Below are 24,419 nucleotides of genomic sequence, written 5' to 3'. Positions count from 1 at the left end.
TGAAGGCTAGTTAACGCCACTTTCTCCTCCATCACGCCGGGTCCTGAATCTCACCCATGACTCTGGAATCTATTATGATCAGTATTGTCATCCATGTTTTCCTTTTTGGGTGGCGTTAAACGAGACGAGGGGCGCTGATGAATTTCATCACAATCCCCAGAATAAGCCCCCCCGCCTCCTTCAATGGTATGTTTGTGACAATAGTAATTAGAGAAAAGCGGATGATTCTTCTTGTTTATTTTACTTTCCATCTAAGCAGTGTCAGCCAAATAGACAGAAACAAGCAAAGAAAATAAAAATGTCATCCTTTTTTTTTTTTAATTGAAAATGTTGTACAAAATGTTTTGGATTGTAATCATTAAAACCAAAAGTGGTTATGTATTAAAAAAAAACACTTGTCTGCTCTTTTTCTAGTTTTTTTTTTTCATTTTCATCGATCATTCCACCAAACTTGATGTTGTAATTTCCAAAAGTGCGCTCTAAGGTCTAATACAAGGTACCGTATTTCATACCTGTCAACCTTGGCTAATAGCTACCCTTATAAATGATTACAATTCCCGTATCAAAGTTGTAGTACGCCGTACATTATTTGAAATGCTAAAAAAAAATGTGGAAATGCAGTTTACAGCACATTATGCTTTCATAATCGACTGTACGCAGCGATAAAAAAATATATACATATGATCGCGTATTACGTTTGCTCCCCTTATTAATGATTCCCCTTAATAAACCTTACAAACACAACCTGCCACATAATTATTTACTTATAAAACAAAAGGTAATTTGTTTACATTATTTTATTTACTTAAAGGACAAACGACACTATTTTTTTTGTTTCCTAACTGACATCAGAAAAACGTTTTATAGCATCAAAAATACCCAAAACACGCAAGCTGATATTTTTAGTCAACTGCAAAACACCAATAAAAATGAGTTAAAGTGTCCCAAAACTACTTCAAAATGATACCGGAAATGGCGAGTTTCAGAAGGTCCCGCCCCCTTTGTTCGCGACGTCACGCCAGGACATCTTTGCCTTGCTCTAGAATGAAAACAATGGCTTCAAATTCGGAGAAGATGATTTCTTGTTACTCATCCAGTTATGAATATGATTCAAATAGTTCTGAAGAAGAAAGCATACATGTTTGCAAACGATTAAAGAAGTCCTCCCGTATCAATTCGAGCCGTCAGGACTCCAATGTAGCGTCCCAGAAAATGCACAAGATGGCGCCCAAGCTCCATTGGACATGGGCTGATTTGTCTGCTGGGAATTTGTGTCAAATAGAATCAAATAGTCTTGGTGCAACGCACAACGATTCACCATCGCGTTATTTATGTGTTTTCCTTCTAATTTTGCCATCAACACAAAGTTTTCAGACCAAACAAAGTACCCAAAATGCATTGGTCAGGGGCATTCCTTTAGTGACGTCACGTACAGACTCGTCACCAACTTGAAAACAAGACTTCCTGAATATTCAGCGCAAGTCTTAAAAGGTAAAATATAGCTATATGCGGTGGAATCTTTGTAAAATACGCTCAGTAGAAGTCATTTCAAGTGATTTTACAAATTACGGACACAACTTGTGCGGAGGCGTCGGTTGTCCAAGCAATTATGTACATTTTTTGGGAGAGAAAGAAAATGGCAGAAGAGAATTTCAGTATTCGTGACTTTGTGGGATGCCGCTAGATCAGCACTAGATACGAAATGTTTGGTCAGTTTTAAAGTGGCTCTTTAGATGGTAAAATCCACTTGCAGCAACTTTTACGTCCTTTTTACACGGAACGAAAACTGAGGACCTTTTGTCGACGATCTTATCCATCCAGCGTATTCATCTTGGAGACTCTCCCATTCTTTTTGGTGGCGACCCGATCCTACAGTTTTTCTCTTCTTACTCGCCGGTTCTCCCATGCTGACTTCTACGTTATAACTAGTTGATTCCTCGATTGCAACACAAATGCCGGATTTCAAATACGGAAACGGAAATATAAAATCAGCATGCGCATATCATGCTTCATCGATAAAGACTCGATCACCGCAGACATTTTTTTTAATCGTATAAAAATTGTTATACGGCGTACACAATTCAAAATAATGAAAAACTGTATAAAATACGGGGAAAACGTATAAGTTGACAGGTATGGTATTTTGTGGAATATAAGGTGCAGATTTTTTCAAAAGATGACCATGCACCTCATAATCCGGTGCGCCTTATGTATGGAAAACCTTTTTGAAATATGTCATTTATTGAAGGTGCCCCTTATAATGCGGTGCACCTTATGTATGAAAAAGGTTTTTAAATATGTCATTTGTTGAAGGTGACTCTTATAATGCGGTGCACCTTATGCATGAAAAAGGTTTTTAAATATGTCATTTGTTGAAGGTGACTCTTATAATGCGGTGCACCTTATGCATGGAAAAGGTTTTTAAATACAGTAAAGTCTCGTTATATCGATATCGGTTATATCGCTAGTACTGCTTATTACGATACTATTTCTATGAACGCAAGGAGAAAATTTACATACCGCAGGATCGGATATATCGATAGTCCGGTTATATCGAGATTTTTTCCGACTCCCGAGAATATCGATATAACGAGACTTTACTGTATGTCATTTGTTGAAGGTGACACTTATAATGCGGTGCACCTTATGAATGGAAAAGGTTTTTAAATATGGCATTCATTGAAGCCTTATATTCCAGAAAATACGGTACTTTCCTTTAGGCGGTTGGCAGTAGGGTAGATATTCCAATAAAAGAAATGAGCAGCAATTTAAAAAAAAAAAAGACAAATAGTCATGTGCTTATATTCAGTGATTTGTTTGGGGAGGGTGTGTGTGAATATATTTCTTGAAATAGGCATAAAATATTCAGGAATATTCTAACAAAAAAATGAATGAACAAACATGTTTGAACACATTTAAAAACCAAATACAAATTTCAAGAAAATGCCTGTAACTTGTTTACATTACTGTAGTCATAAGTGGAAATGTCATAAGTGGAAAAGCAATAAATGGAAATGTCAACATGTTCAAGAAATAATCAAATATACCAAGAACAAAATAATGGCACAAAAAAAGTGATATGATCAAATTAATCATATTTCATGTGAGGGTTTAGGGATTTAATATTAGTCTGTCATGTCGCAAAAAGAAAAAAAGGGTCTTGCAAATTTTACTTCGTTAAGGCTTTTTAAGTAATTCCATCAATCGTCAAAAGAAAACTGACTCCACCAAGGACAAACTCATGGTTTTAATGAGCTAATTATCTTAATCGGATGAATAGGTAATATTTGTACACGACAAAAACGCCATGAGGGTTGAGGTCAATGAATGAAAAGGTATAAGTGAATTTTCTCATATTAACCGTCCTGTTGTCCTCATTTTTCATACACACCCCTTACAACACACAAAAGTTCTGCCATCTGCGAGAATGTCACCTATATTGTCTGATTTGTGTCTGCTACGGTCTTGTTTACGTGTGCAACTAATTGTTTTGAGACATTCTGTGGTGTGTAAAAAACGTTATGACCTTAATTTCAACTAGACTTGTTTTACAGGTCACTTGGACCTGAATACTATCTTTGTCCCTTTCTTTGTACAGCTTAATTGGAGATTTGAATAAAAACGACATTTCTATTTTTCTATAGTTGGGGACAATCAAGGTATTTCAGCACATTATCGGTCCCGAAGACCACTGGAGGGTTGAAACAAATGGGGGAAAAAACAAAGACAAGGCCCACCTTTGTCGAGATCTGTAACGATGGCATGGCACGCACTGGGTTAATCATCGTGGCTCACGTGTACCGCTTTAAAATGCTTCTTCCGGCATTCCAGATTCGAATTATTCGTCATTACCCCCGGTGAAGTGTGCATGACACAAACTCTGAAGGGAAAAAAAACATAGCTGTAAAGGAAATGCGGTAATAGCTCTGGTAGCAAAGTGCTAGCCGCTAACAACATCCGGTGATACGGGTCACGGAACATCGTCGTTTATTTTGTTTTAAAATGCTTCTTTCGGCATTCCAAATTCGAATTATTTGCAATTAACCTACGTGAATTGTACATAAAACAAAATATGAAGGAAAACAATCATAAATATCAATGAAATACCGTAATAGCTCTTGGTTACAAACTGCAATTGTAAAATGCTAGCCGATAACCACTTCCGGTGATACGGGTCACGGAACATCGTATCTGAAAGATGCCGTGTTTTTTAAAGTTAATCTTCGCCGTTACCACAGGCGAATTGTACACGAAACAAACTATGGCAGAAAACAACCATAACTATAAATGAAATACCGTAAAAGTGTTAGTCACGAACTGCTATTATAAAATGCGAGCCGCTAACAACTTCCGGTGATACGGGTCACGGAACATCGTATATTAAAGGTGTTGTCTATTTTGAAATTATTTGAGTAAAAGTCACATTGATAGGATAATAACGTGTTTTATTCACGACTACAAAACTGTATCATATGAATAACACGCACGCAGCCACATTAAATGGTTTGTGGTTGTTTATTTTCCCTTCGACACCCCCCGTGATCGACTTGGGCCAGCCCGCTAGCTACCGGTAGTTTAGGTCACCCACCTGTGCTAAAAGATTAAAAATCATATTGTTGTTAGAATCACATCCACTTCTGAAAATATTTTGGGCACGGAAGCATAAAACAAGAACATGTTAGAAAATGTATATTTGTGTTATTTTTTTTTTTTAAAACTCCCAATGTTCTGGAATATACAAAAATGAGAAAAAATGTCCAAAATCCTACAAGCCATTTTCTGCGTGAAAAATATCATATTTTATAACAAGGAAAACATTTTACGTTTTAAGCATGTTTTTCTAAGCATAAAACATGAATGGAATAAGCGCCCATACATTACGAGTCCAATTTAAGCATCCTCCACCCAGAACAAACTGATCACGTCGTTCCAAACATGGTAATGATTCCAAATGTATGTATGTAACATATTTGCACAAGATAACAACGTTTACAAGAGTGTCAGGAGAATCAACATACGCTTACTATAAAAGAGTGACCAGCCACAAACGCTTTTCATTCACCGACTTGCAGAAACTCCATCAAGACAACTCGTCAAGGTAAGTTGACATGACATCATGTGGAAGATACTGCAGCTCTGATCCGGCCCATTTTGCTTTATTTTTGAGCTGTAACTATCTTTTTGTTGTTGTTGTTGTTTTAGTTTTCATTAATCCATTTTTAGACTTGACCTCTCGCCTTTATGATTGTAATCTAACCACAGGAGTAGTCCCTATTCAAAACTATCAGTGGCGGTCCGTACATTTCACACCAAGGCCTTCAGTGAAATCCTGCTTAGTCCGACTTGAACAAATATCCCTCGTAATACCATAATTTATGACACAACGGCTGGAAATATCATTTACAAAAGCACACGCACACGGTACTGGGCGTGGCATCACCTTAATCGTCTACAACACAGGCTATTTTCCGGAGCAATTACACATCAATAAATCTGCATCAGCAATTAGAACTTGTCACTATACGTGATACTGCAAACACTTAAAAATAAAAGGCAATTTAAAATCATTTGTCCACAAAGTTTTATGAAGTCATAAAAATGTTTGCACTCACCAAAACGGTTGTCCTCCAAAACACTTATTTAAATACAAAATCCATTCTCCTTTCTTTCCTCAAGAAGACTTCAATGACTTCGTTCGATCCTTTCCGAACAAAAGGCATTCCCAGCGGAACAATTTGCAGCGCTTATCGGAAGCCGTAAGCCAGGGATACCGCTCATATTTGCTCGAATGGAAATGGCGGACAAACCCTTTCCCCGCCTGGGACAGGTTAGCTAGCTCGGGGGTCGGCCGGCCTCCTCTTACAAGGTCTAGCTTCTCCCGAAAGGTCCGTCTTGAGAATGGGCCTTGCGAGTATATCTGCTACCAAATCTGAGTTGTCCTCTACTTCAGCCATTGTGGGTTAAAAAAGCGAGTAGGTATACTTGGTTTTTCTGCTAAAGTTTCCGGGTTTCTGGGCTGAAGGCTGAGGTAAAGTGAGTATCCAATCACAGGACGCGTACGTCATGTTCAACGCGAGGCCCTCTAGCTGGTCTTACTGTGCCAACTCGTGATCTGATTGGCTATCGAAACTATATATCAAGTACATGTGCCCGTTCATGTACAGCGCACAGACGCCCTCACTGTTGATTCTGAAGGCGTCGGTCAGATTTCATACAGCCTGGCGACACAAGCTAGCTGAATTCTGATTGGATTAAAAACTCTGACCTAAAACTACAACACTGAAAGGAGCATAACCAAATGGATATAATATAACATCAAGAAAACAGTATGTAGAATAATTATATATATATTTAGAAAAAAATACTTTTTTAATGAAATTGACTTTTATTATAATTATGATAATGATGTCTGATTATGTTAGGCCAGCAGAGAAGGCCTTGCTGGCTCTGACGGCCCACCACTGTCTAAAATGGATTTGTTTGAATTTGGCAAAAACGGAAATAACGACGCATTGGTGCAAATATCTTCACACATTTGTGTTCTGTCTCCCCCAGACTGCTGTGTCGACCATCACAATGAAGATGATGATGATCTTGGCTTTCACCGTGGCCCTGGTGCTCGTCGCAGGTAAAGCTGTCAATCCTTTACAAGAATCCCAATGACTTCCGTTCATCTGACTGATTCTGGTTTCCGGTGTTTTTTTTTTTTTTATGAGGAGCAGGTGCCGAACACCATGACCACCACCACGACCTCCACGATGGCCATCATCATGACCTCCACGATGGCCATCATCATGACCTCCACCATGACCACCATCATGACCTCCACGATGGCCATCATCACGATCTCCACCATGACCATCATCATGATCTCCACCATGACCATCATCATGATCTCCACCATGACCATCATCATGACCTACACCATGACCATCATCATGATCTCCACCATGACCATCATCATGATCTCCACCATGACCATCATCATGACCTCCACCATGACCATCATCATGATCTCCACCATGACCATCATCATGATCTCCACCATGACCACCATCATGACCTCCACGATGGCCATCATCATGACCTCCACCATGACCATCATCATGATCTCCACCATGACCATCATCATGATCTCCACCATGACCATCATCATGACCTCCACCATGACCATCATCATGATCTCCACCATGACCATCATCATGATCTCCACCATGACCATCACCATGATGTCAACCGTTTGGGATAAGCACCACCATGATCATGAGGCAGATGCACTCCAAGTCGAGTCAGTATTTTCCTTTTCATGTGTGTATTTACAACGTGATTGGAAGTTTGAAAATTCCTTTGCTTTCTTTGACAGGAGTCAAACCAGAGTGCATCCAAGGATCATCGGGGACCTTGATGTCCATAAGTTGTTTTGCAGAGCATTTCAAAAAGCAATAAAAAAAATTTAATATTTGGAGTTCTTTTTTTTGGGGGGGAGGGGGCCAATTGTAGGGACGAGTGAAGATCAATATGATGTAAAATGTTTTTAAATATGTCATTCATTGAAGGTGCCCCGTATATTCCAGAAAATACGTTGGTACTTTTTTAAAATGAAAAATGCAACCAAAAAAAAAATACAATTGAAATAACGAATAACACAAACATGTAAAAAAAAAACACCACATTTTGAAATGATTTGAATTATTTTATGTTCAAGTCTGACTTGACTTATCCATAACCTTGCCCCCCCCCATACCCTTCTGACCTTTTTTCAAATTTCTCTTCCCTCTCATTCCCTCAGATCATCTTCCTCCCTCCACCTCTGTGTGCCCCCTGCCCGTCTCAGCACGATGGGGGACAGAGCTTTCAGCCGCTCTGCCCCCAAACTCTGGAACTCACTTCCTCCCAACATTCGTAATATTGATTCTTTTCCCACCTTCAAATCCCAAATCTCAAAATCCACCTATTTCAAATTGCATTTTCCGTGCCATCTTTATCTCCTGTTTCTATTAATTATTGTATCTATGCTTGTCTGTGACTGTGTCCTTGAGAGCACTTTATTTGAAAAACATCATATTTTATATCAAGGAAAACATTTTAGGTTTTAAGCATGTTTTTCTGAGCACAAAAACGAATGGAATAAGCACTCATACATTACGAGTCAAATTTAAGCATCCTCCACCCAGAACAAACTGATCAGGTAGTTCCAAACATGGTAATTATTCCAAATTTATGTAACATATTTGCACAAGATAATAAAGTTTACAAGAGTGCCAGGAGAATCAACATGCGCTTATTATAAAAGAGTGACCAGCCACGAACGCTTTTCATTCACCGACTGGCAGAAACCCCATCAAGACAACTCGTCAAGGTAAGTTGACACGACATCATGTGGAAGATACTGCAGCTCTGATTTCACATAGAACCGAAAAACAATTTAGACCGTTTTGCTTTATTTTTGAACTGTAACTGTTTTAGTTGTTAGTTGTGTTAGTTGTTTTAGTTTTCATTTATGCATTTTTAGACTTGACCTCTCGCCTTTATGATTCTAATCTAATCACAGGAGTAGTCCCTATTCAAAACTATTGGTTGTCTAAAATGGATTTGTTTGAATTTGGCGAAAAATGAAAATAACGACGCATTGGTGCAAATATCTTCACATATTTATGTTCCGTCTCTCCCAGACTGCTGTGTGGACCATCACAATGAAGATGATGATGATCTTGGCTTTCACCGTGGCCCTGGTGCTCGTCGCAGGTAAAGTTGTCAATCTTTTACAAGAATCCCAATGACTTCCGTTCATCTGACTGATTCTGGTTTCCGGTGTTTTTATTTTTTATGAGGAGCAGGTGCCGAACACCCTGACCATCATCACGACCTCCGCCCTGACCATCATCATGACCTCCGCCCTGACCATCATCATGACCTCCGCCCTGACCATCATCATGACCTCCGCCCTGACCATCATCATGACCTCCACCATGGCCACCATCATGACCTCCACCATGGCCACCATCATGACCTCCGCCCTGACCATCATCATGACCTCCACCATGGCCACCATCATGACCTCCACCATGGCCACCATCATGACCTCCGCCCTGACCATCATCATGACCTCCACCATGGCCACCATCATGACCTCCGCCCTGACCATCATCACGACCTCCACCATGACCATCACCATGATCTCAACCGTTTGGGATAAGCACCACCATGATCATGAGGCAGATGCACTCCAAGTCGAGTCAGTATTTTCCTTTGAATGTGTGTATTTACAACGTGATGGAAGTTTGGAAATTCTTCTGCTTTCTTTGACAGGAGTCAAACCAGAGTGCATCCAAGGATCATCGGGGACCTTGATGTCCTTAAGTTGTTTTGCAGAGCATTTCAAAAAGCAATAAAAAAAAAGGAATATTTGGAGTTCTTTTTTTTGTGGGGTGGGGGGGGGGCAATTGTAGGGATGAGTGAAGATCAATATGATGTAAAATGTTTTTAAATATGTCATTCATCGAAGGTGCCCCGTATATTCCAGAAAATACGTTGGTACTTTTTTAAAATGAAAAATGCAAAAAATAAAATACAATTGGAATAACGAATAACACAAAGATGTAAAAAAAAAAAAAACATTTTGAAATGATCTTATACCATAGCACACTTAATATACATCAAATAAGGTATATTTTGTGTAGTTTTAAGGCTTAGAAAATTACAAAGTAGAAAATAATGTTTTATGGGGACCTGGGAACGGATTATTTTCACTTTAATGGTTTCATATGGGAAATTAATTTTTGGGATACACACTTTTCGCCTTACAAACTCTGTCTGGGAACCAATTAAGTTCGTAAGCCAAGGTATCACTGTAGTATTATTATTATTAATTGTTTTAATGAAATATAATGCACAGGACACAACTGAATCCTCCCCCTCTCACAAAAATAAAATACAAATCGATTCTGATGTTGATTTTATTGCGCATTTATAATTCCTCGGGATGCAAACTGCACTTATTGGATGGCGTGGCCCGCAGAACTTATTGTGAAGGCGTCAAAGAAGAATACTCACTGGAGTATGACGCCTCTGTCATCGTCTCAATTAAGAATGCGGAAGAACCGTGACATTCTGCCGGCCGTCCGAACAGCCAGACGGGGACAAAGGACCACACCGTGTTGGCCAATCAGATCAGGCTCGGCCAGCGTCAACTGACGAATGATCGGGGAGCCATCATTGATATTTTTGTGACTGATGGTGAAAACATCACTGGTGCCTGAAGAACAACAAGAAAATATAAAGATGTTAGCAATAGCATTACTCAATTGGCAGGGCATTATCGTTGGGTCAATTGTGTAGGCTAAAAAAATACAACTTCCCCCCCAAAAAAACCATTGCTGCATTCAAAGATAAAAGCTTTTCTTACAGAAAATCAGTCAACACCGTAAAACATTCAAACATATTTCATGCTGAGTCAATATACTTTTATTTCCCTTTTACTGCAGTCGAACGGCTGCTTCCGCATTGATCTATGCTAAGTGTGTCGCCGTGGGCTTTCCCTCAAAGATAATCAACAAAAAGGGATTTGAAAACAAAATGGTAATATCGATATCGTGTACATATTTTGCACATAAATCAACTTGATTAAAAAAAATATGGTGTCAATATATTGCGGGTTAAAATTTTATTTTGAATTAAAAAAAAAACAGCGATGTCAATGTATTGATTGTTAAGATTTTATTTTGAAGTTAAATAAAACAGTGATGTCCATGTACAGTGTATGGCTTGTTACCATTTTATTTTGAAGTAAAGAAACAGTATTGTCTATGTATTGGTTGTTAAGGTTTTATTTTGAAGGAAAAAAACAGTGATGTCCATGTATTGGTTGCTAAGATTTTATTTTGAAGTAAAAAAAAAAAACAGTGATGTCCATATATAGCTTGTTAAGATTTTATTTTGAAGTGAGAAAAAATAGTGATGTCCATGTATTGGTTGTTAAGATTTTATTTTGAACTAACAAAAAAAAAACAGTGATGTCAATGTATTGATTGTTAAGATTTTATTTTGAAGTTAAATAAAACAGTGATGTCCATGTACAGTGTATGGCTTGTTACCATTTTATTTTGAAGTAAAGAAACAGTATTGTCTATGTATTGGTTGTTAAGGTTATATTTTGAAGGAAAAAAAACAGTGATGTCCATGTATTGGTTGCTAAGATTTTATTTTGAAGTAAAAAAAAAAACAGTGATGTCCATATATAGCTTGTTAAGATTTTATTTTGAAGTGAGAAAAAAACGGTGATGTCCATGTATTGGTTGTTAAGATTTTATTTTGAACTAACAAAAAAAAAACAGTGATGTCAATGTATTGATTGTTAAGATTTTATTTTGAAGTTAAATAAAACAGTGATGTCCATGTACAGTGTATGGCTTGTTACCATTTTATTTTGAAATAAAGAAACAGTATTGTCTATGTATTGGTTGTTAAGGTTTTATTTTGAAGGAAAAAAACAGTGATGTCCATGTATTGGTTGCTAAGATTTTATTTTGAAGTAAAAAAAAAAACAGTGATGTCCATATATAGCTTGTTAAGATTTTATTTTGAAGTGAGAAAAAATAGTGATGTCCATGTATTGGTTGTTAAGATTTTATTTTGAACTAACAAAAAAAAAACAGTGATGTCAATGTATTGATTGTTAAGATTTTATTTTGAAGTTAAATAAAACAGTGATGTCCATGTACAGTGTATGGCTTGTTACCATTTTATTTTGAAGTAAAGAAACAGTATTGTCTATGTATTGGTTGTTAAGGTTATATTTTGAAGGAAAAAAACAGTGCTGTCCATGTATTGGTTGCTAAGATTTTATTTTGAAGTAAAAAAAAAACAGTGATGTCCATATATAGCTTGTTAAGATTTTATTTTGAAGTGAGAAAAAAACAGTGATGTCCATGTATTGATTGTTAAGATTTTATTTTGAAGTTCAATAAAACAGTGATGTCCATGTACAGTGTATGGCTTGTTACCATTTTATTTTGAAGTAAAGAAACAGTATTGTCTATGTATTGGTTGTTAAGGTTTTATTTTGAAGGAAAAAAAACAGTGATGTCCATGTATTGTTTGCTAAGATTTTATTTTGAAGTAAAAAAAAAAAAAAACAGTGATGTCCATATATAGCTTGTTAAGATTTTATTTTGAAGTGAGAAAAAATAGTGATGTCCATGTATTGGTTGTTAAGATTTTATTTTGAACTACAAAAAACAATGATGTCCATGTATTGTTTGTTAAGATTTTATTTTGAAGGAAAAAAAAAACTGTGATGTCCATGTATTGCTTGCTAAGATTTAGTTTTGAAGTAAAACAATCTGTGATGTCCGTGTATTGGTTGTTAAGATTTTATTTTGGAAAAAAAAAAACAAAAAAAAAAAACAAACAAACAAACAAACTGTGATGTCCATGTATTGGTTGCTATGATTTTATTTTGAAGTAAAACAACAGTAATGTCCATATGTTGGTTATTAAGATTTTACTTTGAAGTAAAAAAATACTGTGATGTTCATTTATTGGTTGTTAAGATTTTATTTTGAAGTTAGCTTGACCTTTGTCTCATTTGGTGCCTGAAACCAGAACGTCGTAGCACTCGGATCTTTTTTTCCCCCCCAAATCAATTAAAAGCCAAGAGTGTCAAAAATAAACCCGTTTACTTCAGAGTAAAACCGTTGACTGGGTTTATTATTTTTGCTTAAAAAAAACCGCAACATTTCTTGAAATGAAAACTGTCTTTAGTTGCTAGTTAGCTTCGTTAGCTTCAGCCGAGATCTAATCTGTGGCACTCACCGATGGCGAGGAGCAGCAAAAGGCTGAAAGCGAAGAGCACCAACTTCATTGTGTTGTTCAACACCAGCCGCTAAGACACAAATTAAATTACACAATAACATTAATACCGATAAATAAGCAAAACTGGTCATAACAAGATAGAGAAAAGTACATCCACACACCTAAAGCGCAACTTGACTTGACTTTGGTTTCGTTTTCTGGCACTCAATGACTGAATGAACGGGCAGAGGGGGGGGGGGGGGTCGCACTTATTTAAACATTGCATTTAAACACTCACTTTCTGCTTTACGATGTGAAAAATGTCCCTTGAAAGATGCGCCCGCCCTTTGTCACCAAGCGTCTTTTTGAAATATCCAGATCATTAGCAAAATCAACACTTGACAACGCCTTGGGTGTACTTGTCAGATTATTATTTTCATCATTTGACGCATTTCCAAGCATTTGCAGGGTAAGCCCAACTGGTTCCCTCCCACGTTAGTGTTCTACTTCTTATGATCGTCTTGATTTGTGTGTGTGGCTGCCGCTGCTCACCCGCAGAAAAAAATATCCAGTGACTGTAAAGTGACCTTGAGAGTTTTGAAAGGCGCTTATAAATGAAATGTATTATTATTATTATTATTATTATTATCATTGTCTTGGAATCAAAGGCAATTTTTCCTTACTCAGTTTCGTATAATTATAATATAAGAATAGGGGTGACGTAGGCGACACAGTTGCGACTTGTAAGCCTCATAGTGCTGAGGTGCAAGGTCTCATTGCGAAGACAAATGTTTTTGTGTCTTTAATGGATTCCCACCACCCCCCCAAAAAATAATAAGTCTGACATCCAATGTTGTACTAATATTTTTTTTTCCTTTTTCTTTGGCAGGTGTTAAGAATCAGATATGCATGAGCGCTAGGGCTTGTCACAAAAGCAAATTTTCCACTTACAAAGTAAGTTGCTGTCAAAGCGACAACTGCAACAAGTAAATATGACAGCAACTTTTATCACTTGACACGGAGACCCCGCAACCTTTTGGGCCCCTTGTGCATGTGCATGATCTATATTTTTCCATTCTTTACAATCCAGAATGAGAGTAAGAGATCAATCGGCTCTTTGATTTCATGATGAAATCATGTGTAAGTTATGCACACTTTCAGATTTCTCTCAATAAAATTCATGCAGATCACTTTGCCTCCCGGTTCTTGCTATGAATGCAAACTGAACACTCTCGATGTTCTCCAACGGGGAAAACAAAGAGCCAGGAAAAACAATGCATGATAAAAAGTGTTTCCAAAAGGTAAGAATGTAAACAAAATGGCATATCCAATTACAAATGAATTGAGAGCAAGATTAAACAGCAAAAAAAATATCAATACCGTATTTTTCGGATTATAAATCACAGTTTTTTTCATAGTTTGGTCAGGGGTGCGACTTATAAATCGGAGCGATTTATATATGCTTTTTTTTATTACTGTATATAATTTCACATGTTATTTTCACATTAAACCGTAAGAGCCCGGAGAAGAGGAAGTGGCTACCTGCCGAGTTGGGGGAGTTATTTAAAAGTGACACCAAGGATGAAGATTTCCTTGGATTTGGTGATTTGGAGTAAAACCTGATATTTTGGTTAACTTGTTAGCATGTTCTTTGTGCTAGAGTTATCGGAATAACTCTTTTAAAAGACTGTTCTGGGTTACCAAAAAGGAGGTGTGTCCAAATTATGCATTTTTGGGCTGGTGCGACCTGTAATCCGGAGCGACGTATAATCCGAAAAATTCGATACTTACAAATGAGGGACGACAGAGCAAAAATAAAATAAAATATTTGAGGAGCAACAAAAAAAGGTCATTAATCAGTAGCGATGGCAAAATGAGGTATCACGAAGGAATGAAACTTTCCATCCAAAGAGAAAAACATTTTGGCCAATGCATCATGAGACCTCATTTGTTTCACTGCGCCATCATGTGGAAAATAAATGTAATGACAAAGAGAGTGATTAAAATGGGGAATTTGATGAGGTCAAAATGTATAGAAAAGGATTAAGACCAAGGAAGAAAATAAAATAGAAAGATAGCAGGAGTTTTATCTCAGAATTCATACTTTAAAGTGAGAATCCTCACTTTAAAGTCGGAATGTTGAGATTAAAGAATCACAATCATCTTTATTGCCAAGTACAGTGATACCTTGGCTTACGAACGCTTTAGCTCACGAACTTTTCGCCTTATGAACATTAAATTTGCGAGAATATAATCTTGGCATATGAACTACTTTTCGGCAGACGAACCAAACCACACAGCGCCACGGTGGCTGGCGGACTAGTTTTTTGACACCACCTGTCTTCGAGTGCAGACGTAGTTTGATATCCAGTGGAGTACTTAATTGGGAACCAATTAGGTTTGTAACACAATGTATCACTGTGTAACCTTTAACGTTTACAGTATAACCTTCCACTTTAAGCCGTTGTTTTGAAGTTTATCAATTAAAATTGAAAGTCAGCAAAATGTCATTCATTCATCCCTTTATAAGTGTTGCGCTTAGAGCCAAAGAAAGAGGACATTAGCGCTACCACATTGCAGTCGCTCTGAGACCTGCACTTGAGGACCTGGAGAGCTGGCAAAAAATAAAGTTGATGAGTGCGGGGGGACGTTTGTGACAATTCAAAGAGCACTTTATTTATGAATTTATTCATCAAAACTGTTGCACATATCATTGTTACAGCACTTCATCCGGATGAAATTGTTCAGTTGGAGCATCTCACAGTCAGACATGGCCATGCACTTCTGGTAATGGCCATCTGGAAGAGTGTGACAGGAGAGAATCGATTTCAATTTCAAACAGAAAAAAAATCCAGATGGAAAAAAATGATCCTTAACCCTTTCACTGCTAGACATATACAAAAACGTGTCCTGTCCAGTGCCAGGGTTTTTGTCATTGTCACTCGAATTCCATGACCCAGAGAATATTGAGTTTTAGGACTACATAAACATTCAATACAGTGTTTAAAACCTTAGGACTCTCTGTTTTCCATTAGAAAAAAAGAGTTAATCCCTAAATTATATGGATCTGGAGTTATCTGATCTTGAAATTGGGGCGGCTGTACAAAATACAATACAATATTGGTTTGTATAGCACTTTAACAGTCGAAGCTAGAACAAAGCGCTAACATGAAAAAAGGGGAAATGCCGCCCCCTTGTGGAAAAGAAAAAAAAAACTTTGCCAGAGGTCTGTCCAGCGATTTATCGGCACGCAAGCACAAAAAAAACTAAAACCCGAACAGATTCGGGAATGTCGCTCTACGTCATATTTTCAATTCCCGAATAAATTCGTGAATAGCAGCGAATGAGTGAAGGACTGGACCAATCTCACATGGTTCCTTTTGGAACTTAGCGGCGGCACAGCCGTCTTTCCCCGGTTGACACGTCTCCACCGTGAGCTCACAATCCTCGCCAGCCGAAGCTGGCACACAGCGATGGCAGGTGAGAGCTTCGCCTGGCAATAAAGACCACTACAATGAACTCCAATCAGCCAAACATTCTCACCTCGGGAAAATGTAAGATTAAAGTCTGAGGAAGACGACAGTGATACCTTGGCTTACAAACTTAATTGGTTCCCAGACAGAGTGTGTAAGGCGAAAAGTGTGTATCCCAAAAATTAATTTCCCATGGTGAAACCATTAAAATGAGAATAATCCGTTCCCAGGCTGGGGACGGATTATCTCATTTTAACATAATTTTCTACTTTCTAATTTTCAAAACTACACAAAATATACCTTATTTTATGTATAATAAATGTGCTATGGTATTATAATTAAAGAAATAAACTTTATTGTACAATAAAGTCATTTTATTGACCTTTGTGATGGTCGTTGATGGCTTGATGGAATGGAGTGGCCGGTTTTCTTAGCATTAAACACTTGTAATGTAACCTTCTTCTTTCACCATCTTGAGTAATTATCACTTCTAGGTGCTTTCTCTGTGATAATTTTATCTAGTTCCTCATCAATTGTGTTCTGTTTAGCTGGGTTGATAGCTTTTTGCATCAAGTGTATAGATGGCTTGTGCGGGTTGTTTGTGGAGTCTGATTGATGGGATATTTTAACCTTGCAGTCTACACTTTGCCTTTGAACTATCAAAGTTGAAATGAGTCAAATTTCCAAATTAACTCATTCTCTGCCTGTATCTTTAATATTTGAACCACCTTCCCTCACTGCTGCGTTCTTGACCAATCACGTGGCTTTAACCGAAGACTGGGGGCGGGGAATAGAGGACAAAAAAAGTCGGCGACCATTTTCTTTTTGGAGAACGGCTTCACTCTCTGTCAACCCCATCCCTCCTCACTGCTGCGTTCTTGACCAATCACGTGGCTTTAACCGAAGACTGGGGGCGGGGAATAGAGGACAAGAACAGTCGGCTGCCGTTTTGTTGTTAGAAGAACAGGCTCGTTCGCGAACGAGGCAGCTCCGTGTGTATCCCGAAAAAAGTTCGTATAAAAAATTTTCATATATTTAACGTTCGTAAACCGAAAAGTTCGTAAGCCAATGGGTTCGTAAACCGAGGTATCACTGAATTTGGAAAAAGTGACATGACATCGTGGAACATCCAATTCAAATAATTGTCAACTGTATTTATTACATTTTTTTTAAAACTATATGCGACAGCAGCCATGTTTTGAAAAAGTCATTGACAAGTACAGGGAGGCAAGAATGGCCTCAACATTCTGTAAAATCGATGATTTCTGCTTTTCCAATGGTTGTGAAATGTGTACAGTGCATAAAATAAACAGAGACATTGGCCTTTTTTTCCTTTCATACATTTTCAACACTGCCCATCCTGAACAGGGTTGTGGCGCGTAGTTGGACACCACTAAACCACCAGTGACAGGACTTTTTTTATTTTTCGTCAATTAAAATATAAGTGGAGAATGACTCACCTGCGGCAAAAAGCAGCGTAACACTCAAAGCTAACAGCAACAATTTCATTGTGACGTATTGCCGAGACCACAGCACAGCCTGCGACAGAGCAAGTAGATCTTTGAATGTTACAGGCTTCCTTCCTACATGTCAATCTTGGTAGTAGTATGAAAATGACAAACTCACATATTTCAATCTCAAAGCAGACTGTCAAATTTACTTAAAAAGATGAGCTAAACTTAATCTGCTAGCATAATGCTAATATCAAATAGCATATGTGCTACTGCGTTATAATCACTTAAGACAATGGATTGAACGCAGTGCAGAAACCTGCAGACAGACGATTTCACAATAGTGATACCTCGGCTTACGAACACTTTAGCCAACAAATTTTTCGCCTTATGAACAATAAATTCACGAGAATACAATCTGGGCATACAAACTAGTTTTTGGGAAACACACGGAGCACCACAATGCCTGGCGGACTAGTTTTTGGCGGAGGAACACCAAACCACATGGTCGAACAGCGCCACGGTGGCTACCGGACTACTTTTCCACACACCTTTTCTCTGAGCGCATACGTGGTTTGTTAACGAGTGGAGTACTTTTGCTTTTTTGGGAGCGAAAAAGACCCCACCACAGGCTAGTGTTGAGACGAAGAGGACACAAAACAAAATTATGGTCGAGGAGAGAGCAGAAGAAGATCATCAAAAAACACGAACGAGGTGTGTGTTTGTGTGACTTAGCGTCGCAGTACCAGTATGCTAAGTCGACCATTGCTACACGTGGCTAAGGGTCTTTGTGTTGTCTAAGCAACGGTCGCAGGCAATAGAAGATGTTGAAAAACTTCTGTTGATTTGGATTAATGAAAAGCAGCTAGCAGGGGACAGTGTGTGAAGGTATTATCGCCGAGAAAGCATGGCAACTTTACGCGGATATCATCAAGAGGCAACTACAGCAACAACCATCACAAAGGTAAATAAAACAGCTTTATGATACAGTACAGTTTATTCCTTTAATTACAATCCAATGGCACATTTATTATGCATAAAATAAGGTATATTTTGTGTGATTTTAAGGCTTATTCAGTAGAAAATTACGTTTTATGGGGACCTGGGAACGGATTCTTATTGTTTTTAATGGTTTATTATGGGAAAAAAAATGTTTGGCAGACAAACCGTTTGCCTTACACACACTTACTGGGAACCAATTAAGTTCGTAAACTGAGGTCTCACTGTATTCATTATCATTGACAAAGAATGTTAAATATCAGTGCTGTACTGATGAGCTCTGAGAAGAGTTGAGATGTCTGTCTCAATTAGCAATGTATCTCTATAGAGTGACGTTTTTCTAGTTAAAACACTCATTACAACCATTTTTTTTTTTTTTACAAAATAGTGAAACATTAGCTTAAAAACAAGTCAAATTGAAGTATTTCCCATGAAAAATGAACTCTCAAGTACCTTTAAAATATACATACCTTGCAAATTTATAGGTCTCTGTACGTGAAAGTAATGAGTTTGCTCATTTGCCGCCGTCTCCTTTTATAGTCGTGCATATTGGTTTAACCCGACTGGGTCATCCGTCCATGCCGACGTACGCTCAGCCGCGGTCAGGGATCGATGCTGGCGTGCCGCCTTGCGCAAGTCAGGCAGCATCGTAAAAAAAAAAAAAAAAAAAAAAAAACTGGAGCGCCCGGTCATGTGGGCCAGTTCTGTCCTGGGATGCTCGCTGGACTCTCTTGAGGAGATGGGCAACAGATGGGCGCTAGCTAAACTAAAAGCTAAGATGGAAAGCCCTTCCCACCCACCCTGAGAAAACTGGGTAGCTCCTTAAGCCAGAGACCGTTACACCCGCACAGCATGAAGGAGAGATCCTGCCGCTCGTACCTACAGACTGCTGTCAGGCTTCTTAATTGCATTGTAAATAGCATAGCCACCTTATGAAAAGGTTTCTTCAGCCGTCATCTGTACTTCTTTGAAGGTGTCGGACGTTTCGCTTTTTATCCAAGAGGCTTCGTCAACGAACTAAAATCTTTTGCTGGTAGTTTCGGCCCTATATATATATATATATATATATATATATATATATATATATATATATATATATATATATATATATATATATATATATATATATATATATATATATATATATATATATCCCTACTGTCCAGACGTGGCGGTGCCAGGCTATGATTGGTCCCCTGCTCTCAGGGTGGGGGGGAGCAGAGGACTACTCCCGACACTGATTACTTCTATTGTCCTGACTGATTACTTCTATTGTCCTGCCTGAGTATGGGGTCTACGACTGACCTGATTGCCCCATCTGATCTGGTATCACCTCATCAGCATAACTAAGTCTATGTTGCCTAAGAAAGTCGGTTACGTAGACGTTCGCTGACGAAGCCTCTTGGATAAGAAGCGAAACGTCCAAAATTTTCAAAGAAGTACAGATGACGGCTGAAGAAACCTTTTCATCGATGGACCACTCCTGTACGACTGAGAGACGCATAGCCACCTTATGTTGACTCAATACAGTTACAGTAAAGTCTCGTTATATCGATATCGGATATATCGATAGTCCCGGTTATATCGATACTATTTCTATGCACGCACAGAGAAAATTACATGCAAACAGGGTCGGATATATCGATAGTCCTGGTTATATCGATATTTTTTCGGACTCCCTTGAATATCGATATAACGAGACTTTACTGTATATGCTTTTTTTATATTTGTACTATGTACAGATCTTTTTATGGGAAGTGATGTCATTTTGGTACTGATTTTCGAATAATGTAAACGATGACCCCAAATGACAAAAGATTCCACATTTTGTCCTTGTGTGCGGATGCAGAATGACAGCAAGGTTTTTTTCCCACCCATTCATAAATAAACTCCACAACATTCGAGGCTGAATGAAAGCTCCCCAGGTGGCAAAAATGTGTCAATGCCGTTGTTTCTGAAAATAACCCCACTGGCTCTTTTGTGAACCAAAGTCCCATCTCAGCAGTGGCACAATGTAAGAGAAAGTGCCCATGTGGCAAAATGTTTAAACCCGCCATTGTTGTGCGTTTGTATATATCACCATGGCCAGGCTCGTGGTGGGGTTTTGGAACAGCCACAACTGGAGAAAATGTCTCAGAGCTCAGGAAAGGTGAGTGAGGGGCGGAGGAGGCCATTCGAAAGGTCTTGCATTATTAAACGGTCTAATGTGTAGTAGCATATCAAGCTAGTACAAACACCTTACGGATTTCAGTCTTTTAAACGTTTCTGTAAATTGTATGTTAATGTAGTGGCATTTTAGGGCACAAAAATAGTTTCTTTCAGTGACTAGTAATTGGTGAATTGGATTAATTTCACAGAACTAATAAACTTTGTGTTAGCTTAAAGGACAACCGACTCCTCCGGACAAGTTGTGTCCATAATTTGTAAAATCACTTCAAATGACTTCTACTGAGCGTATTTTAATAAGATTCCACCGCATATAGCTATATTTTACGTTTTAAGACTTGTCTTCTTGTTTTCGAATTGATGACGATGCCTGACGTGACGTCACGTCTGCAACGCCCCTGATCGAGAAAGCGACACACAATGCATTTTGGGTACTTTGTTTGGTCTGAAAACATCGCGTTGATCCGTGTTGATGGCGAAATTAGAAGGAACACACATAAATAACGCAACGGTGAATCGTTGTGTGTTGTACCAAGACTACTATTTGATACTAGTTGACACAAATTCCCAGCAGACAATTCAGCCCATTTCCAACGGAGCTTGGGCGCCATCTTGTGCATTTTCTGGGACGCTACATTGGAGTCCAGACGGCTCGAATTGATACGGAAGGACTTCTTTAATCGATTGCAAACATTTATGCTTTCCTCTTCAGAACTATTTGAATCATATTCATAACTGGATGAGTAACAAGAAAGCATCTTCACCGAATCTGAAGCCATTGTTTTGATTCTCAAGCAAGGCAAGACGTCATGGCGTGACATCACGAACAAGGGGGCGGGACCTTCTGAAACTCTGCATCTCGGAAGTCATTTTGAAGTACTTTTGGGACACTTTACTTAATTTTTATTGGTGTTTTGCATTTGACTAAAAATATCAGTCTGCGTGTTTTGGGTATTTTAGATGCTATAAAACGTTTTTCTGATGTCAGTTAGGAAACAAATAAATGGTGTCGGTTGTCCTTTAAAATCACAATGGCAGGAAAAGGAAGCATGATGATGTTTTTGTCTTACAACGTCATTTGAGGAGTAACTTTGCTCAGTTTTTCACTGATTCTTCAGGAAAAATACCAACAGGTGAATTCTCAAAACATGAATTGTGAATAGATCACTATGAATATCAAAAAAGAGGCAAAAAAAATGACTTACGAGTCCGGAACTCCTCCTTATAAGAAACGCTGTCGACCTTCATCTGTTGACAGATCGTCCTGTATGAGGGCAAGAACTTCACGGGCCGCAAACTGGAGGTTTTAAGCAGCTGCGACAACTTCCAAGAACGTGGCCTGGTCAATCGCGTCAACTCCGTCAAAGTGGAGAGCGGCGCCTTTGTGTGTTTCGACCACCCCGACTTCAAAGGCCAGCAGTACATCCTGGAGCGGGGCGAGTATCCGGAATTCCAGCGATGGAGCGCCCATAACGACCATATGGGTTCCTGTCGGCCAATCAGAATGGTAGGTAGACAATGGTAACTCATTCACTGCCATACCCAAATAAATTCCGGAATGGCAGAATCAATTCGGGAATTGAAAAGTATGCCGTGAAGAGCCATTCCCGAATTTGTTCGGGTTTTGTTTTTTTTCTTGCGGGGATGGGGGTGTTGATAAAGCGCTGGTCAGACCTCCCATGAGGGGGCAGCATTTGCCTTTTGTCCATGTTAATGCTATGTTGCAGCTTCAGCTGCTGTTAAAGCGCTCTATACACCAATATGTATGTGTTGTATTTTTTTTACAGCTGCCCCCATGTCACGCTCAGATAACACCAGACCCATATAACTTAGGAATCAACTCATTTTTTTCTGATGAAAGAAGAGAGTCGACGGTTTCTTACGTTCCAATGAATGTTCCTGTAGTCCTAAAACTCAATATTCTGTGGGTCTTGAAATTTGAGTGAAAATGACAAAAACCCTGGCACTGGAATGGACACATTTTTTCACATCGTCTGGCAGTGAATGAGATAATCATATAATAATAATAATAATAATAATAATAATAATAATAATACATTTCATTTATAAGCGCCTATCAAAACTCTCAAGGACACTTTATAGTCACAGGATATTTTTGTTACGGGTGAGCAGCGGCAGCCACACGCGCCAGCGTTCAGTCAACCCGGAAGTTACAAAGTAAGACAAAAACAAAAAAATAATAATAAATAATATGTAGTATTCTTATGACAGCCAACAACATTGAACAAATGATTTAAAATTAAGTATTGGATGAATATCTTTTCCTAGCTAGCTTGCTATCTATTTGACTTACATCGGGGTTGAGTGAACGTCGAAGCATGCGGCTGCTGCTGCTGCTCACCTACAGAAAAATTTATCCTGTGACTGTAAAGTGACCTTGAGAGTGTTGAAAGACGCTTATAAATGAAATTTATTATTATTATTATTATTATTATTATTATTATTATTATTATTATTATTATTATTATTATCGAAACCAGTTGCATCCTCATGTTAATAGTTTTGGATTTTTGCTCTTTCAATGATTGACTTTACCTCTAATTGCATCCATCATTTTACATCGTAAGACATTAAGAGGCTATTTTAATAAACGAATGGCTTGAAAATAAATATATCGCTTTTCATTTGGGTGCTAAAACTAAAAAGTCGCCTTAAAACAATATACAGTAAAGTCTTGTTACATCGATATCGGATATATCGATAGTCCCGGTTATATCGATACTATTTCTATGCACGCACGGAGAAAATTACATGCAAACAGGGTCGGATATATCGATAGTCCCGGTTATATCGATATTTTTTCGGACTCCCTTGAATATCGATATAACGAGACTTTACTGTACTTAAGTGCAGATAAACTCCAATAATCCACTTCAGTCCAACGACAAAATATTTGTACCTCATGACTTGCGCTTTCTCCTCAGCACGGTGAGCACTACAGACTGGAGGTTTTTGACGGTGACAACTTCAGCGGCCAGTACGTTGAGCTCAGTGAAGACTGCCCCTTGCTGCAAACCAGAGGCTTGACGAAGAGCTGCATCAAGTCCCTCAAAGTATACGGCGATGGAGCGTACGTAAAATACAGGCTCTTATGTTCTTCTCCCTTTCAATGAAAATAGAAAAATAATCATGTTCGATTCATCTTTCCAGCTGGGTGCTGTACGAGGAGCCAAATTACCGTGGTCGCATGTACGTGGTGGAACGAGGAAGCTACTGCAGCCACACCGAATGGCAGGCGGACAATCCCAAGATCCAATCTGCTCGCAGGGTCGCCAACTACTTCTAGTTGGGACTCAGAAGCTATCCACGGATGTCTGGCTGGAAAGCACAAAAGGCTGACGGAACATACCACACACTTGCCGCTTCTTTTTTGTACTGTCTTGTTCAAATGACACAAATAAAGCACAGTTACCATCTTATAATTGTGGGCAAGTTTGTGGTGATTCTTAACTTTTACAAAGCAAACCAGAACGTATATTACGTTAGAAAATAGTTTCACGTCAAATCACGAAAAAAA

The 24,419-nt window shown here is 38.5% G+C and overlaps 4 protein-coding genes and 1 long non-coding RNA gene across 8 annotated transcripts; 3 read left to right on the top strand and 2 right to left on the bottom strand.

Annotated features, from left to right (window-relative positions):
- Positions 1-126: 126 nt before the first annotated feature.
- On the bottom strand, positions 127-22,219 carry LOC148891155 (uncharacterized). Of its 3 annotated transcripts, none has more exons than XR_016116396.1 (4): positions 22,087-22,219; positions 12,814-12,883; positions 10,054-10,255; positions 127-3,880 (listed from the first exon to the last, which is right to left on the bottom strand). It is a non-coding gene; the product is annotated as an uncharacterized LOC148891155 (long non-coding RNA). The 3 variants fall into 3 exon arrangements; XR_016116397.1 differs by lacking the exon at positions 22,087-22,219 and having other exon boundaries at positions 127-1,039; positions 1,139-3,880; positions 12,814-12,970; XR_016116395.1 differs by lacking the exon at positions 22,087-22,219 and having other exon boundaries at positions 12,814-12,970.
- Positions 5,034-9,405, top strand: LOC148891157 (uncharacterized). Its single transcript, XM_089007726.1, has 4 exons — positions 5,034-5,098; positions 6,556-6,628; positions 8,838-9,235; positions 9,310-9,405. Exons 2-3 carry the CDS (start codon positions 6,577-6,579, stop codon positions 9,194-9,196), a joined length of 411 nt encoding a protein of 136 aa, XP_088863852.1. The 5' UTR covers positions 5,034-5,098; positions 6,556-6,576; the 3' UTR covers positions 9,197-9,235; positions 9,310-9,405.
- Positions 6,724-7,459, top strand: LOC148891158 (uncharacterized). The gene is made up of 2 exons (XM_089008461.1): positions 6,724-7,288; positions 7,364-7,459. Exons 1-2 carry the CDS (start codon positions 6,735-6,737, stop codon positions 7,455-7,457), a joined length of 648 nt encoding a protein of 215 aa, XP_088864587.1. The 5' UTR covers positions 6,724-6,734; the 3' UTR covers positions 7,458-7,459.
- On the bottom strand, positions 15,443-19,262 carry ly97.3 (lymphocyte antigen 97, tandem duplicate 3). The gene is made up of 4 exons (XM_089007727.1): positions 19,186-19,262; positions 17,726-17,804; positions 16,163-16,285; positions 15,443-15,590 (listed from the first exon to the last, which is right to left on the bottom strand). Exons 2-4 carry the CDS (start codon positions 17,772-17,774, stop codon positions 15,478-15,480), a joined length of 285 nt encoding a protein of 94 aa, XP_088863853.1. The 5' UTR covers positions 17,775-17,804; positions 19,186-19,262; the 3' UTR covers positions 15,443-15,477.
- Positions 18,331-24,333, top strand: LOC148891154 (gamma-crystallin N-A-like). Of its 2 annotated transcripts, none has more exons than XM_089007723.1 (4): positions 18,331-18,680; positions 22,140-22,388; positions 23,827-23,972; positions 24,053-24,333. In XM_089007723.1, the coding sequence occupies exons 1-4, from the start codon at positions 18,624-18,626 to the stop codon at positions 24,186-24,188; spliced, it is 588 nt and encodes a 195-aa protein (XP_088863849.1). In that variant the 5' UTR covers positions 18,331-18,623; the 3' UTR covers positions 24,189-24,333. The 2 variants fall into 2 exon arrangements, with proteins under 2 accessions (XP_088863849.1, XP_088863850.1); XM_089007724.1 differs by lacking the exon at positions 18,331-18,680 and adding an exon at positions 20,785-20,864 and having other exon boundaries at positions 24,053-24,332.
- Positions 24,334-24,419: the final 86 nt, after the last annotated feature.

Source organism: Hippocampus bargibanti, linkage group LG11, assembly GCF_051943395.1.
Source record: "Hippocampus bargibanti isolate YZ-2025 linkage group LG11, ASM5194339v1, whole genome shotgun sequence".
NCBI classification, from domain to species: domain Eukaryota; kingdom Metazoa; phylum Chordata; class Actinopteri; order Syngnathiformes; family Syngnathidae; genus Hippocampus; species Hippocampus bargibanti.
This window is presented reverse-complemented; position numbering and strand designations above follow the sequence as displayed.